The sequence below is a fragment of the Sparus aurata genome, chromosome 5, assembly GCF_900880675.1.
Source record: "Sparus aurata chromosome 5, fSpaAur1.1, whole genome shotgun sequence".
NCBI classification, from domain to species: domain Eukaryota; kingdom Metazoa; phylum Chordata; class Actinopteri; order Spariformes; family Sparidae; genus Sparus; species Sparus aurata.
In genome coordinates this window covers 18,765,612-18,780,095 of record NC_044191.1, presented here as the reverse complement: position 1 = coordinate 18,780,095, position 14,484 = coordinate 18,765,612, and the positions used below count along the sequence as shown (strand labels likewise).

At 40.8% G+C, this 14,484-nt stretch overlaps 1 protein-coding gene and 1 long non-coding RNA gene across 4 annotated transcripts in view; one reads left to right on the top strand and one right to left on the bottom strand.

The window, feature by feature from the left end:
• rasgef1ba (RasGEF domain family, member 1Ba) overlaps nt 1–7,871 on the top strand; it is an 88,604-nt gene extending 80,733 nt beyond the window's left edge. For all 3 annotated transcript variants that reach the window (XM_030416458.1, XM_030416461.1, XM_030416460.1), the window contains exons 11-14: nt 1,982–2,077; nt 2,672–2,795; nt 3,762–3,834; nt 6,127–7,871. In XM_030416458.1, coding sequence (XP_030272318.1) covers nt 1,982–2,077; nt 2,672–2,795; nt 3,762–3,834; nt 6,127–6,151 — 318 coding nt within the window. In that variant the 3' untranslated portion in view covers nt 6,152–7,871. The remainder of the gene's footprint in view (nt 1–1,981; nt 2,078–2,671; nt 2,796–3,761; nt 3,835–6,126) is intronic.
• Nucleotides 7,872–8,494: 623 nt separating this feature from the next.
• On the bottom strand, nt 8,495–11,035 carry LOC115581149 (uncharacterized). The gene is made up of 3 exons (XR_003983996.1): nt 10,906–11,035; nt 9,491–9,581; nt 8,495–8,585 (listed from the first exon to the last, which is right to left on the bottom strand). It is a non-coding gene; the product is annotated as an uncharacterized LOC115581149 (long non-coding RNA).
• Between the last annotated feature and the right edge of the window lie 3,449 nt (nt 11,036–14,484).

Here is a 14,484-nt window from a genome sequence, read left to right as displayed (position 1 = left end):
AGCGCAGAGCTCGTGGGCTGCCAGACGTTCGTGGTTAGCCTCTCCTCATGCATCACATGTTGAATAATGTGTGACAGGGTGTACCGTCGATATGTATCTGGCTCCCTGCGGTTTATGTTTTTTTGGAACTCAGAAATGCAAACATATCCGGACAAGGGGTCGGGGTCATGAAACGGAAAGTTCCCAAGAAGTCCGGTATGTTCTTGCCCTTCTGGCCTCCCCTTATATAGAGGGGCAGGGTGAGCTGGGGGGTGGGGGGTTGTTTATGGTCTCCCCTAGGCACCCACCGCGCTGTTGACTTTGTCAGAAGATCAACAAAGGCAGCATTCACGCTCCATTTCGATCCTGTTGCGCTGTCGTTTTGTTCTTCGCTGCGAGGACAGGAAGACTGACGGGATTCCGGGGTTGTTGCTGTTAATTGTTGGCTTGGAATAACATTTTAGCAAAATGCCAAACAGCTGATCTAAGGCAGATGTGGTGTATCACATGTTAGCGATTGAGGCAAAGACATTTTACAGTGAAGAACATGTGAAATATTCCAGTTTACACCCAGTGACATCACCTGATGTAAACTTGGACAATTGATTATAGATTTCAGAAGGAGGTTTTGACCTCCCCCCCCCCCCCCCCCCCCCCCCAAAGAGTGACACTGATCAGCTGTTTTCTCAACATCTTCTGAATGGTGAGTGCAGCGTTCAAATAGACGCATCCTTTTCAGAAGTTTGTAATTGTTGCTACTGATCCCAACCTGGCGCCCTTCTGGCTCCAGACCCCTCACCATCCCAGATGTGTCCAGCTGTGAAAATGACTTCCTCTCTGCTCCTGGCGGGCACTTCTCGTCTAAAAACAGAACATGTGTGTACAGACGTGTGTGCATGCATGACAGCAGTCTCCAGCACGTAAGCATGGCCTTGTAAACATCCTGCCCCTCCAGATCCCCTCCAGAGTGAGAGCACTGTGTGAGCAGACTCTCTGGCTTTACCGACATTGAGTCAACTGGTTGTCAGCTGGACCCACATTTTGTTGAAGGTGCTTTGGAGGTGTTTTTTTTTTTTCTTCACACAAATACGCTTTCAATTGGTTAAAGAGAAACCCATCAGATGGATTCACCGGCTTGGCAAAATGACTCTATTGTGGAGAGAACTAATGAGGAAAGGGTGTGTGCGGTTTATTCAAGTTCAACCTCCGACGGCTAAATGGTACAAACTGCTCAGTCTTCTGCTTTTCCCTCTGGTGTTTCATCTTTTAAAAGCTCCACCATCATGAATGTTTGATCATCTTGGGTGAGGATGTGTTGGGACAGTGTTTTTTTTTTTTTTAGTTTATTTTTGGGTCACTGTGCCAGATCTCACCAATCTCTTGACACACAAGAACCAAAGTGGTGTTTATTTATCAGCCAAAGCAACTGAGAAATGGCAGATTTAACCAACCCAACCTGCCAGTTTTTGATTTCCTGATAGTTGATCAGAAAAGATAGGACAAAAGCCCACCAGTATGAACTTCCCAGTTTTTTTTATGTAGTCTGGTGCTTCTTCCCCAACCCTGCTCCCCATCAACATCGATGTTAGTGGCGAGACACGCAGTGACCTGAATCATTGTGTGAGAGTGGTGATGAATTATTTACGGGACTTCAAAGGGGAATTCTGCTCTGGAAACTCACTTCTACATTTTTCTTCGAACAGAATTTATCCTGTTTTTTTTTTTTTTTCAGCTATTAGAGGTTGTATTTGTACCTGCTGCTACAGGCCTGTAAGAAGAGAAATCAGTGGGTTTCTTTTGATGAAAACACGCTCTTAATCAGAACAGAAGAGGCTCTGTTTTCCCTGGAAATTAACTTGGAAGAGATCCTCTTTGTCCGTTGTAATCCTCTGCCTTTGAATCGATGTTTATACAGACTGCACACCTTTTGAGTCGTGTGGAAATCCCCCTCTGCATCTTCCCATTGAAATGAAATCTCTTTCTCTTTCTGTTGTCTCTGCAGATTGTCATCCCTTTCTTCAGCTTGCTCATAAAAGACATCTATTTCCTCAACGAGGGGTGTGCCAACAGGCTGCAGAACGGGCACATCAACTTTGAGGTAAAACTGAATTTTGAATTCCCCACAGGGAGTTTCCCCGGCAACAGATTACACCAGATATGCTCTTTTTTTTGTTTTTCCCACAGCTGACTTCTTCATGTCTGAGAAACGTCACTGTAATTACTACACATGACAACCGATCTGGTGCCATTTACTTCCACTTCCCTAAAGAGTGTTACAGAATGAAGAAGTCAGACTTGAGTGTGTAAAGTCCTGCTGTGTTTCCATGGAAAAAATACACTGACCAGTGACCAAAGATTCATAAGTATTTCCACTGGTCTTGGGTCACAGTTACGCTGAATCAGATGCTATTTTAAGGATCTGTTCTATCCTGGTGAACTGCCCGGCCCTATTATGACTCTCATACAGTAAATTTGAACACATCAACACTTCGGAACAGCTACTATAACCACAGTGTAATATGTTCGGTCACTGGGCAGCGTCAGTGGAGCACTAAGAGGTTATGAACCTTGCTCAAAGGCAGTGTGACAGTAATGTTCGGATTAAATAGTCAACTGTGCATACAATGTGTACTAATGAGCCTTAAACATTGCCTCTGAATATTAACCTGTAGCATCTGATTTTAAATTTCAGAAATTCTGGGAACTGGCCAAACAAGTGAGCGAGTTCATGACCTGGAAGAAAGTGGAGTGTCCGTTTGAGAAGGATCGCAAGATCCTGCAGTACCTGCTGACGGCTCCAGCATTCAATGAAGATGGTACGTTTACCAATGATGGAATGAATGATGTAAGACGGTTCAGGGATGTTAGATGGTTTAACATTTAAGAAACTAATTAGCCTAGCTTATCATAAAGACTGAAATTAAGGGAAATAACAGATCCAGGACTTTTTTTCCTCACTTTCTTTAGACATAGATTAGAGATGGGACATTTAGAAAATAAATGTGTTCATTTCTCAGGTGGCTGGTAACTATAAGTAAGTACAATAGAGGACTGTTGGGCCTTTGGTGGAGGTATGTGCTCTACTGAGTGCCATTCTTGTAACTAAAGAAATCATGTTAATTCAAAATTATACTCAAAATGGCTAATTGCTGTCAGTAATAGTAGAGTGAAGGCTGGGTGTGGACTGAAACAGTGATTTAGATATTGATGCATACCAGCAGAAAACACAGTGATGTCTCCTGGCTCAAATATAGCAGAATGAAGACAGACAGGATGACTGTCTCGTCGGCCTCCACCTCATATCCACACACACACCTTGTTATCACCTCTCATACCCGAGCAGCGCTGATAGATTGGGTCTCCTTTAATCCACATCAAAGTCTTGTGTCACTGGCTCCGGCTCTTATCGCCGCCTTATCAGAGAGGGACAGGGAAGTCTGTGAAATCCTCCTGACACTCAAGAGCCCTGACCCAACTGACCGATCACATTTTCTACAGCTAACACTATCATCCACTGGTGACATCCTCCTGTCAATCAACTGAATATAAACCTGAGAATCAGAGTGGAAGCAGGTTCATTTGAGATCAAGCTTTTTAACGATAAAAAAATGATGGGGCTACACTTGCACTGCTTCCTGCAGCTCCAGCTGAGCTGTAGGAAGCAACAGTGACAACCTTAGGAAGAGTAAAAGTAGAGCTAAAGGCTTATTTAATAGAAAATTATCAAAGCTGTTCAAAAATTATTCTTGAAAGCTAATATTTCTTTGATCTCCTCACTTTAGCGTTGTATCTGGCTTCATATGAGAGCGAAGGCCCTGAGAACAACATGGAGAAGGACAGATGGAAGTCTCTGAGGTGTGTATAAATCCCCCCTGGTCTCCCTCTTCACACACACAAACACACACACAGTCACCCTCAGGGGGTTTGGAGTCTTTCAATCACGGCCGTCACCCCACGTCCCCTCCTGCCTCCCCCGCTGACCATGCAGACCCAGAGGGATGTAGGTCAGGCACTGATGCTGACCTGCGCGCTATTCAATAAATGCATTAAACACACACACGCACAGGTGCCCATCATTCTTTTTGTCACACCATCGCTCGCTTAGGCGCACGGGAAAAGGACATCAGTCATTTTCACACAATTACATCCTCGGACACACACACACACACAGACGCCCCGTATCCCCTTATCACACAGCACTCCGGACGTGTGTGTGAAGACGGATGAGAGAAAATGGTCTTTGTTCAGTCGGCTCTAACTCGCAGAAGAAAGCCCCCAGAGAGCTGACGGAGGGACGTTTCCTCTCGCTTCAGCGTCAGATGCTCGCGTTTAATTGACACAAAGTCAGTCTGAGGACATTTGGGTTTTTCCTGCTGACAGAACGGGTCATCCAGCAATCATGGGATCTGTCTGGTGCACTGCTTCTGTTAAATGTTTTTTTTAGTCAATAGAATAAAAGTCAAATATTTCTGAAACTCCGCAAACGTGTTTTAGGGTTACAGATGCCGGGAGTAGATGCTCTTCCATGCTGTTTATTTATCTATCCCTTCAGATTAAAATTTCTCCGCCAAAAACTACAAAGTACATCTTTAATGTAGGTTAAAAATATTTTAAAATGAAATAAGAAAGATAATATCTTCAGCCTACTTGGGTGTAAAATCCCTTATGAACAAAGCTGCCTGTAATCATTTTGACCTCATCCAAACCCAGTCTACCCACAGTAAAATAGATTTTCAACACTTTTTTTTTTTGTATATTACATGGAAGGAAAAAAGAATCCTTAAAGACGGAAGCTTGAAAGTGGAAACACGAGACAGACACGTAAAAAATAAAAGCAGTATTTAAAGATGGTGAGCACATGATTCAGAGCTGACAGTCATGCTGCAGGTTGCCAAAAACTGACCCTACACACACCCAGCCCACCCGCGTGTAGACATATGAATCAGATCTGCTGGAAGGGGTCAGAGGTCAGAGCAGGTTTTGGACTCAGAGTCCTGCAAGTGTTGGGTTAAACCCAGCCAGGGTGAATCCACTCTGTATGTGTGTGTGTGTGTGTGGTCACGTTTTCTGATCGGCTGCCAACACTCCCCTGCATCCCCCCCGAGCTTTGCCTCCGCTGCGACACGATCTGTCACTTTTATTCTAGCCAAGCCGCGTCAGCAGAACGTGCTGCTCGGCTCTGCAGACTGTGTCTCTGCACACACATACATCACCCCTCGAAACCCACTGAATACAAACTGTTGCCGCAACGCAGATTCTGCTTTTTAAAATTTGCAACGTAAAACTGTAAGATTTTAACCAAATTTAACATTTAAATATATATTTAAACCCTAAGGGGAAAATTTATGTTTCTCTGTAAGTTTGTTTTTTCAACATTTGGTATGAGTGTACACTGGATTCGAAAAAGAAAAAACAGTCAAGAAAACTCAAATTTCTTAAATCAACGTACACGTTTTGAGTTTTAAGCAAAACCACAATCACAGTTTTTTTTTCCCTGAAGAGTAGAAATTTACATTAATCTTAAGATTTGTTGGCAAATTATTTTCTAGCTTGGCTCAGAGGTCTAAGAATATGTGAAATGAGTTGTCTTGAAACCTTAAATTGGCTCAATGTTGTCATGCATCAGCACAGATGCAAATTGAATTCTTGATTAAAAGGTGCAATATGTAAGAATGGTCGAAATCATACTGAAAACCAATAGTGTACAGCATTTCAGTAGAGTAACCGCCAACTGCTTTGCTAGCTATTAGCTAGTTAGCTCAGTTAGCCTTGCTGCTAGTGGTCTTGACTGGAAGTTTGGAGCTGCTGTTCACCTCGCAACCACAGGATCTTTTGACTGAGACGGGCCATGGCTAGTTGATTAGCACACTAACTTCAGTAGATATCTCTGAAACACAATACATAGACTGTCAAAACCTCTTTCTTTACATTCTGTTGACAATTTTGGTTATCTTTTTTTTTTTTTTTTACTTTTTTCACTAAAATTCTTCCACTTGTCACCTTTAAAGTTTGACTTTAACGAAATCTTACAAACAACAAAGTGCTTTCTAGTGTTAGAATGACGCCAAGCTTTGTTCAGCCGTGATGGATCCATGCGTTAGTCTCAGCCCTGTGATGTTAACCCCTGTTTTTGTCCTCTCTCCACAGATCCACTCTGCTAAGCAGGGTCTAAACTTCTAAACTGAAGAAAATCCAGAATGATGGCAAACCTGACAAGCGAGCCGTGCCCTGCAGAGGCCGCTGTTGTCCAAACAAAGTATCCCTGTGTTGGAAGGGAAACGACAATCTCTACTTTGGCTGGCGAGGATCTTTTGTGTTCCCCCCAGCTTCAGATTTCTATTAAGCTCTGCTTTTCCTTACCCTCTTGCTCTTTGTGCTGTATATTTCAGGACAGCTGTTTTTTTCATCTCTTTGTATGACTTTGTAGTCTTTTTCTAAAAGAAAAAAAAAAGAGAGCGATATGCTACGAACCCCCAAAGTCAAAGCCAAGGTGCTTTTTCTTGTGTGAAGCATTTCGCCCTGATAAACCTTATGTGAGCGTTAATGGAGTCATTGGGGTTGTTTGTTCCCCCCGCTAGTTTTCAACAAGTTTTTTTTTTTCCACTGAAGCTACAACGTTAGCTGCTGGTTGGCTAACTCAACAGAAAAGCTACTCTGCTGGTTCCGTAAGCCGGCGCTTTGTATGGAGAACTCAAACCTATCCCGCAACACTGTCGTTTATCATTAAGCTAGCCATTGTTCGTAATTCAGTCTCTTTTCCTTTTGTACGATCTTGAGTGTGTGTCTCACTTCATGTTTTTTGATGGTTTTGTTATTTGTGAAGCGTGAGGGAAAAAAAAATGCACTGGCTGCAATTTAAAGATGTAACTGAGTTTTTGTTTGTTTGTGATGTATAAAGTTTTTGTGATTTTCTACAGCAGGAAGCGACACTTCCCTGTTGTTTATCTTTGACACACTCGAGGCCTCAGCATGCTTTGGATGAATTAAGGCGTCACTAAACCTGAACCAAAGTGTTTCTTGTACGGTTGAACAGCATCTGACACCGCGTTCTCCCACATCTCTCTGATGACGGGGGTTGGGGTTTAAAAAACCGCCGGATGCTCCGACAGAACACTTCATGTGACGCATACTGAGGCCTTCAGCAGTGAGCTTAAATGGAAGGTGTGATGATAGTGTGTTTCCTGTTGTTCCTGATAATCAGTGTTAAAATAGCCCTCTGCTGCTAAGATAAGTCAGGCTGCGGGCTATTATCCATACGCTCACCTTCTGTTCCCGCTCTCGTGTAGACAGTGAGTATGGTTGAGCTGCCCCCTGGTGGTTCAGTTAGAAAAAAGTGAATGGATTTTGTGTCATTGAATAATGTGAACTGAGGCTTTCTGTTTGAACCCTACACACGATAAAAATAATATCCTTTTTATGTTTTTATTTTCATATTATTAAAAAAAGTAAAGTTTAATCCATATTTGTTTTATTTATAAAGATGTTTGTGTAGTCACATTATGTCCTCATGCCAATATTTACCATTATTTTATTGTTATTTAATTTTATACTAGGTACATAACATGCTTAAATAGTCCTCAGATATTGGCTTAACTCTATATTTCTTTTTTTTCTTTTTTTTTTTTTTACACAAGTTTGTATGACACTTATTTTCCAAGGTACCAGCTCAAGTATGAAGTTGAATCTGTTTGACTGATGTGTGCTTTGCCTTGACTGCTCCTGCCTCGACACTGAGTGCTGTTGTGGGTTATTGTGTACATACTGTGTTTCTTTTTTTCCTCCATGTGTTCACTCATTTGTATTTGGAACATTAAAATGGAATAGAGGAACCATTTATAAATCAGTTAGTAGTGTTTAAAAAAAGAGAGTTAATAAAAGAATGTTTAAAAATATAACTGACTCTGTGGGTTTGTTAAATGCTTTGGGCATGGAGTTTTATTTCTGACATGCGGGAACTGTATATGTAATAAAACAATGGGCTCACTTACTTTCTAATGCTGAATATCACACCAAGAAGGAAATGACCTTCAAAATAATTGTGATTATTTGGACTTATTATTCAGTCAAATACACGTTTTTTTTTTCTTTTAGTATATTTGAAATTAATAACACATGATGATCACATGTTATGTGTTATATGTCATGTTATCACACAGCACATAAGACAGTTATCTCTACTTGTTAAATATTTGTGTGTGTAAATTGAAAATATTTGTCAGAGAGATGAAAAACAAAATTATGTTTGATATTTAGGAAAAGGGTGACAGAACATACACTACATATGTAAAAAACAAAAGAAAACAAAAGAAAACAATATGCCTGAAAAGGTTATTTTCAATCCTAATTCATATTCAGTGTCAAGTGTCACATTTTAAAAGGGACAGTGCGCAAGAATGTGGCCACCTCTCGAATTCATACACAAAACAGGTATATCACCAGAGTACCTGAGAACTGTGGCTAACATTTGCTGCCACAAGCTAGTTAGCTCAATCAGCCATGCAGCTAGCGGTACTTACTGGTGTTATGACTGCAGTGCTTGCACAGGAGCTTTGGAACCGGGATGAGCCGAGGCTAGCTGGTTAGCATACGACCTTCAATAGCTAACTCTGCAAGACAATACATACACGCCATAATGTAAAAATTGCTATTGTTATTCTGTTGCTAGTTTTAGTTGATTTAAAATGTTTTATACTAAAGTACTTACATCTTGCACCTTTGATGCACCTATTTTTTTACATGTCGAGTCAATGTAAATACCTAAATATGTCATTTTTTATAGGAGACGGAAAAACAATTTGAAATGCATTCCCTTTATGAATATAGGTGAATATTAAACACTTGAAAAACACATTATGTTTATGTCCCCAACTTCCTATTTACTAACTAACTTATCATTACATAAGGTTCATACATATGTAGTATATAAGTCTGCATTAATATAACTTAATCAGACATGACTGAAAGGTTTTGCATTAAATGTGAGACTTTACACTGAACTTGAGTCATAAAGTTAGATGTACCTATAATGTCACATATTTTAGGCAAACTATTATTATCATAACCATGACAAATATAATTATTGCATTATTTTGTATCATTTTTATTATCATCATTACACATATTGTTATTATTAGACTGTAGTGGAGCGACAGTCTATCAACAATGATCTGGAAAGAGCTGGCTACTATTGGTGTTTTACTAAATCTATATAACTATATCACACAATGGTGAATGTTGTTTTCAATGACCATACATGATAAAAGTAAAAACTTCACTATTACCATCCAGCAGGTATTACTGATGCCCTACGATCTGCATGAGCAGCACTGCTCCCAACATCATGAAAGGTTCTGACTGCCTGTCCAGGGAGCTGCTATCGTTCCAACAATTCAGCTGAGACACTATTTTGTCTGCCTGGATGAATTCTGGTGCCAATTCCGGCAACTTCACTTCAGTCATGCATCAAAAGGTTAAGAGCACTAGGACTTTATGAAGAGAAAAATTGACTCACAGGAGGTAAAACGCCTCGCCTCTCTGGTCCCCTCAGTATGAAGCATCACAGACTGACTGGGTTGTGGTGGTTTACAGCACACAGGAGCAGACTACATGAGAAGAAGAGCAGCTGAGGTTGGAGTTAACACAGTCTCTAAAGTGCATTCACAATCTAAATGTGTTCAAATATATAAGCTATAATGTAACACAAAGTAACATGCAGACAAACAAAACCTGGACCTGGAAAATCAGCCGAAGAGAAATAAACGTATTGAATGCAGACAAGTTCTGTCTCACTATAATAGAGGCAACATATCAAAACATGTTGCAAAGGAATAAAAGTGAAGTCTCTGATCTGAAGGTGAATCATAAAAACGTAGGGTCATTATGAAATGCTTTGTCATACAAAACAAATTTTAACGTGATGTGATTATGACTTTTCTGTTGACGTTGGAGTTGAGTTTACTGCTCAAAGGCAGAAAACAAAATACATATTTGGCTCCACCAAGTGGCCAAATAAAGTCAGTGCAGTGACAGTGTTCAGAGCTGATTTATCTTCCCAGCAATCACACAACAGACAGAGATCTGACTTTTATAATAAATTGAGAGGAACAGCTTTTAAAACATAAAACAAACAAACCAACACACAAAAAGATTCTTGTGCAGTCCCATCAGATTTACCATCCTGCTATCACGCTGTGTTTTCTTAAAAGTGCTATCTGTAAGAAAACCACCAGGCTGGACACAGTGTCAGGGCAGATTTAGCAATTTGGGGGCCCAAGGCGAACTTAGATAGGGGCCCTCCACATCCGTTCTTTTAACACAAAAAAGTAGGAAGGGCCACCCCAAAGGCACCTGTCAGTACTTCCTCTAAAAAAAGAGTGAATGGAATGCGAGAATTAAGTTTCAGATATAACACCAGTCATGTCAAAATGCCAAATACTTATTTTTTCAAAAAATCTCACCAGACACACGTGTGTGTGTGTGTATGTGGTCATGTGGCCCCCATTATTAATCTACAGCATCAATATTTATCTATGAATGAAACAACCATAAACATGTTTGTCAGATGCCACAGTTCAGTCATTAGGACAGCACCAGGGTCAGGACTAAATGTTGCTCCTTCATGTTAACAACAACAGATCAGTTCTAAAAGGAGTCAGTGGAAGGCAGCTAAAACTAATGTGACACTTCAAATGTCCCTGTTCTATACACATAACTACTATGGGCATTCTGATTCTCCCTATAAAATGAAGAGCAACAGTATGTCTTATTCATGTTGGTTAAACATCTCTGGATCTAATTCAGGTTATCATTTGACATGGTGGTGAGAGTAAACCTTGAGCCGAACATGGAAAAGAAAGATACAGTCCTGTGTTTTGTGGATACACTTCCGATGCTCCTGAATGGCGTGTGTCAGAACATGTTACTCACCTGTGAGTAAGGCAGAGCTCATGCCAGCCTATATGTAGGCCATTAATTCCTGTTTATGGACACCTCGTCGGGCATTATCCCTTACACACCATGGTCACTTGCCAAATAAAGAAATTAAGACCATTAATTTATATTTCCATGCGTTTTACAATCCAAATAAAGTTTTTCCTAAGCCATAACTAAGTTTCCCTGGTAACGCCTGAGGGTTTGACCAATACCTGGAACAATCATTTCCCTCCCGTAAGGTTCTTATGCAACGGAAACGTTGTTCACTCCTCCAGTAAATAGGACGGACCTTAGATACGACTTGGCAAAGGGAGATATTCTAGTCCGCTCAGTGATGAGCCAGAAAGCTGATGCTATGCTAGCAAGATTCAAAGTCAATAACATTGCGTACGGTTGACAAACCGTAAATATAATCTGACAGTATGTTTAACAACAAGACTAGCTAGCTATCCAATCATGTCATTGTCCCCAAATCAATATCAAGATTTTCACGAACAATTAAATGATCAGCCGTGTGTAACGTTACTGTGGCCGCAGCCTGAAGCAGAGAGCTGAACAGCGAACGGGAAGTGAGGGGAAGTGTACTTTCTGCAGCTTGTGTGTTACAGTCACCACCCTGTGGTGTTCCGAGGATAAGACACTGAAGGACTGACAGACTGCACTCAGTGCTGGAAATAAAATATTCAGATTTGATACGCCAGCTAGCACATTAATTTACAGCGGTGAACAGACAATTTGACTGGAACTACTTAGCAGGTGTCCATATATCAGGGGTTAATGGACATCCTGCAGCCAATCAGAATCGAGTATTCCCCCAGACCATGGTATAAGCGGGATAATGCCCTTCGAGGTGTCCATGTTGGGAGTAACGGCGTTTAAGTATAACGGCGTTACTAACGGCGTTATTTTTTCAGTAACGGAGTAATCTAATGAATTACTTTTCCCATACAATGCTGTTACCGTTACCGACAATAAAATTTGGCGCGTTACAAATTGAAGTTTCTCATTGAAGCTGTTGTCATCCGACTCGGCTCTGAGCCGCCAGAGCAGCGGGGCTGCTTTATTTTTCTCCGGTGAGGCAGGAGGGAGGGGCGGGACAACCACAGAGGTGATGATTGGCTCTCTAAGGTAGAGTGAGAGTTCGTAAGCCAATCAGAGGCTGTGTTCGGTTTACACACAAACCATACAGCCTCCACACACAAACTAGCAGCGGTGAGCTGCAGAAATGGCCAGTCAAGAGGGAAAGTTTACGTTTTCAAAGTGGAAGTACAGACACTATTTTAATCTCTGTCCACATCCGTTTTAAGCAAATCTAATCTAATGAAGCATCTCTCAACTGCACGCGCTTCTATAACACTAGTGGCCAAAAACTCCATTGTTGAGACTGTTGATGATGATAGCAGGTGTGGCTAACGTGAGCTCCGCTAACACAGAAGGACACGGAGCCTTCCGAGCAGCTAAAGCTGGATGTTTCTGCTCCAGCTTCACTAAAACTTGTGACACAGACTGAACTGAATGCAATGATAGGCAGGTATGTTGTTGAGAACATGCTCCCATTATCAACAGCTTACCCAGACTCCTTCATTGGCTAAATACCAGGGAGAGCAGGTGCCGGTCCGCCATGCAGAAAGACATTTTCTAAATACGTAGATGCAGAGTACATTAAAATCAATGCCGAGCTCAAAAGGGGAAGAAAAGAAAATAACGCAAGAGTTACTTTTCCTGGTAACTAATTACTTTTATATTGGAGTAATTCCGTTACTAACTCAGTTAGCCTACTTTTTGGGAGAAGTAACTAGTAACTATAACTAATTACTATTTAAAAGTAACATGACCAACACTGTCCATAAATAGGAATTAATGGACTTCGCGGAGGCAACTGTCCTCCGCTGCGCGTCGGACGGTTCTTTGGCCTCTGCGTCGTCCATTAATTCCTGTTTATGGACACCCCGTCGGGCATTATCCCTTACTTAAAGGTGGAATATGAATATGAGCTGAATGCCGTCATCTAGTGTCTCAAGATCGTAGTCGCGACAACAAAAAGGTTATTCCAGTGGTCGGGTTGCCAGGTTTGGACAGGGCAGGAGGATTGAGCCGCCTCCGTTTCCTCCGTTTATTGGCTGTGGAGGTCGATGGGTCACGATCAGTATTCCCATATCTAGGATCAACGTGATATAATGAAAATAAGTATAGCAGTGGAGTTTGACCGACAGGTAACGTTAGCTAAGTTAGCAAGCGAGTTAGCTTACCGATCCAGGAGAAAGTTCGCCATTTCCGCGTGTGTTTTGATGCCGTGGAAATCCTTTATCTGAGTCCATCGAGCGTATGCTTCACTGATATTTACTCTGGTTTTTGCACTTCTCCGGTCACTCAGCTGCTGGGACAGATAACGGACCGTTCGCTGGGGCTCTGAAGAGCTTGCAGACTCTGCCATTTTACCCAGTGTCAGCCTAGCTGTGCTGAGCTTTGCCGAGCTTTGCCGAGCATTGCCAAGGTTGCGAAATTGGCAATCCGCAATGCTGGCCGCTATTTGGCTGGTACGATGTAAACAGGAAGTCATTGTCGAACCCGTCAAAATTTATTATATTCATTAATTCATTATTTATTTCAGACTAAAAATAATTTTTCAAGGAAACGCATTACTTTTAATCTGCGCCCCTCTAAACGCCCCGTGGATGTATTATTATTTTTAAAAAATATAGCTTTTAATAAGCATATTACATATTCAACCTTTAATTTATCAGTAGTTTTAAACTGAAAACAGTTGGAGAAGAAGGACTCAGATCATTTACTTAAATTAAAGTACTGGTACAACAATTAACTAATTACAACTTAGAAAAAGTACAGATATTTTATCAGTTAAATCAATTTAAAGTTTCAAAAGCAATATTGCTAATTGCAGAAAATTTGCCCATGAGTTTAAATCATGGTTTATTATTGGATCTCTAATACGCATTCAGCATGCAGTAAATTAAGAAGTGCTTTCTTTTATGGTTCTGTAATTTCTTAGTAATTTTCAAGGAAATTTCCTGGAAAGACGGTAGATTGTAATTTGATGTTAAAAATTGGAACAACATGACTTTCCTCTGCAAGAAAAGCTCTACTTTTTTATATTATGTTGTATTTATGTTATGATTTGTTTATTATTTTATTTCCATATATGTTGAATGTTGAACGCTTGCCTGGAGAGGACGAATTGGCATTTTTAAATTTTCAGCTTAATGTCCATGCCCTCTAATTCTCTAGATCAGGTATGCCCAAACTTCTTCCCATGGAGGGCTTTAAAACTGAAGCTTAATAGTGAGCAACTACCCAAAGCAAGCTCTTATTGTATTGTACAGTAAAAATGCAAAAATGGTACTTGGATCCAAAGTTCTTCTTAACTGACTGACTTCCAGCACAAAGTGTCACTCTGCACACCATGCTCATGAAAAATAATACATATTTGAGGATCCCACACATTTAAAGTGAATTTAAAGCAACCAAGGCTTTATTTGTGATTGAATATGAGTCAAACATTTGTGTAAAAGCATAATTACGATGAAAGAGGCACTTTTAACATTTACTGTAGTT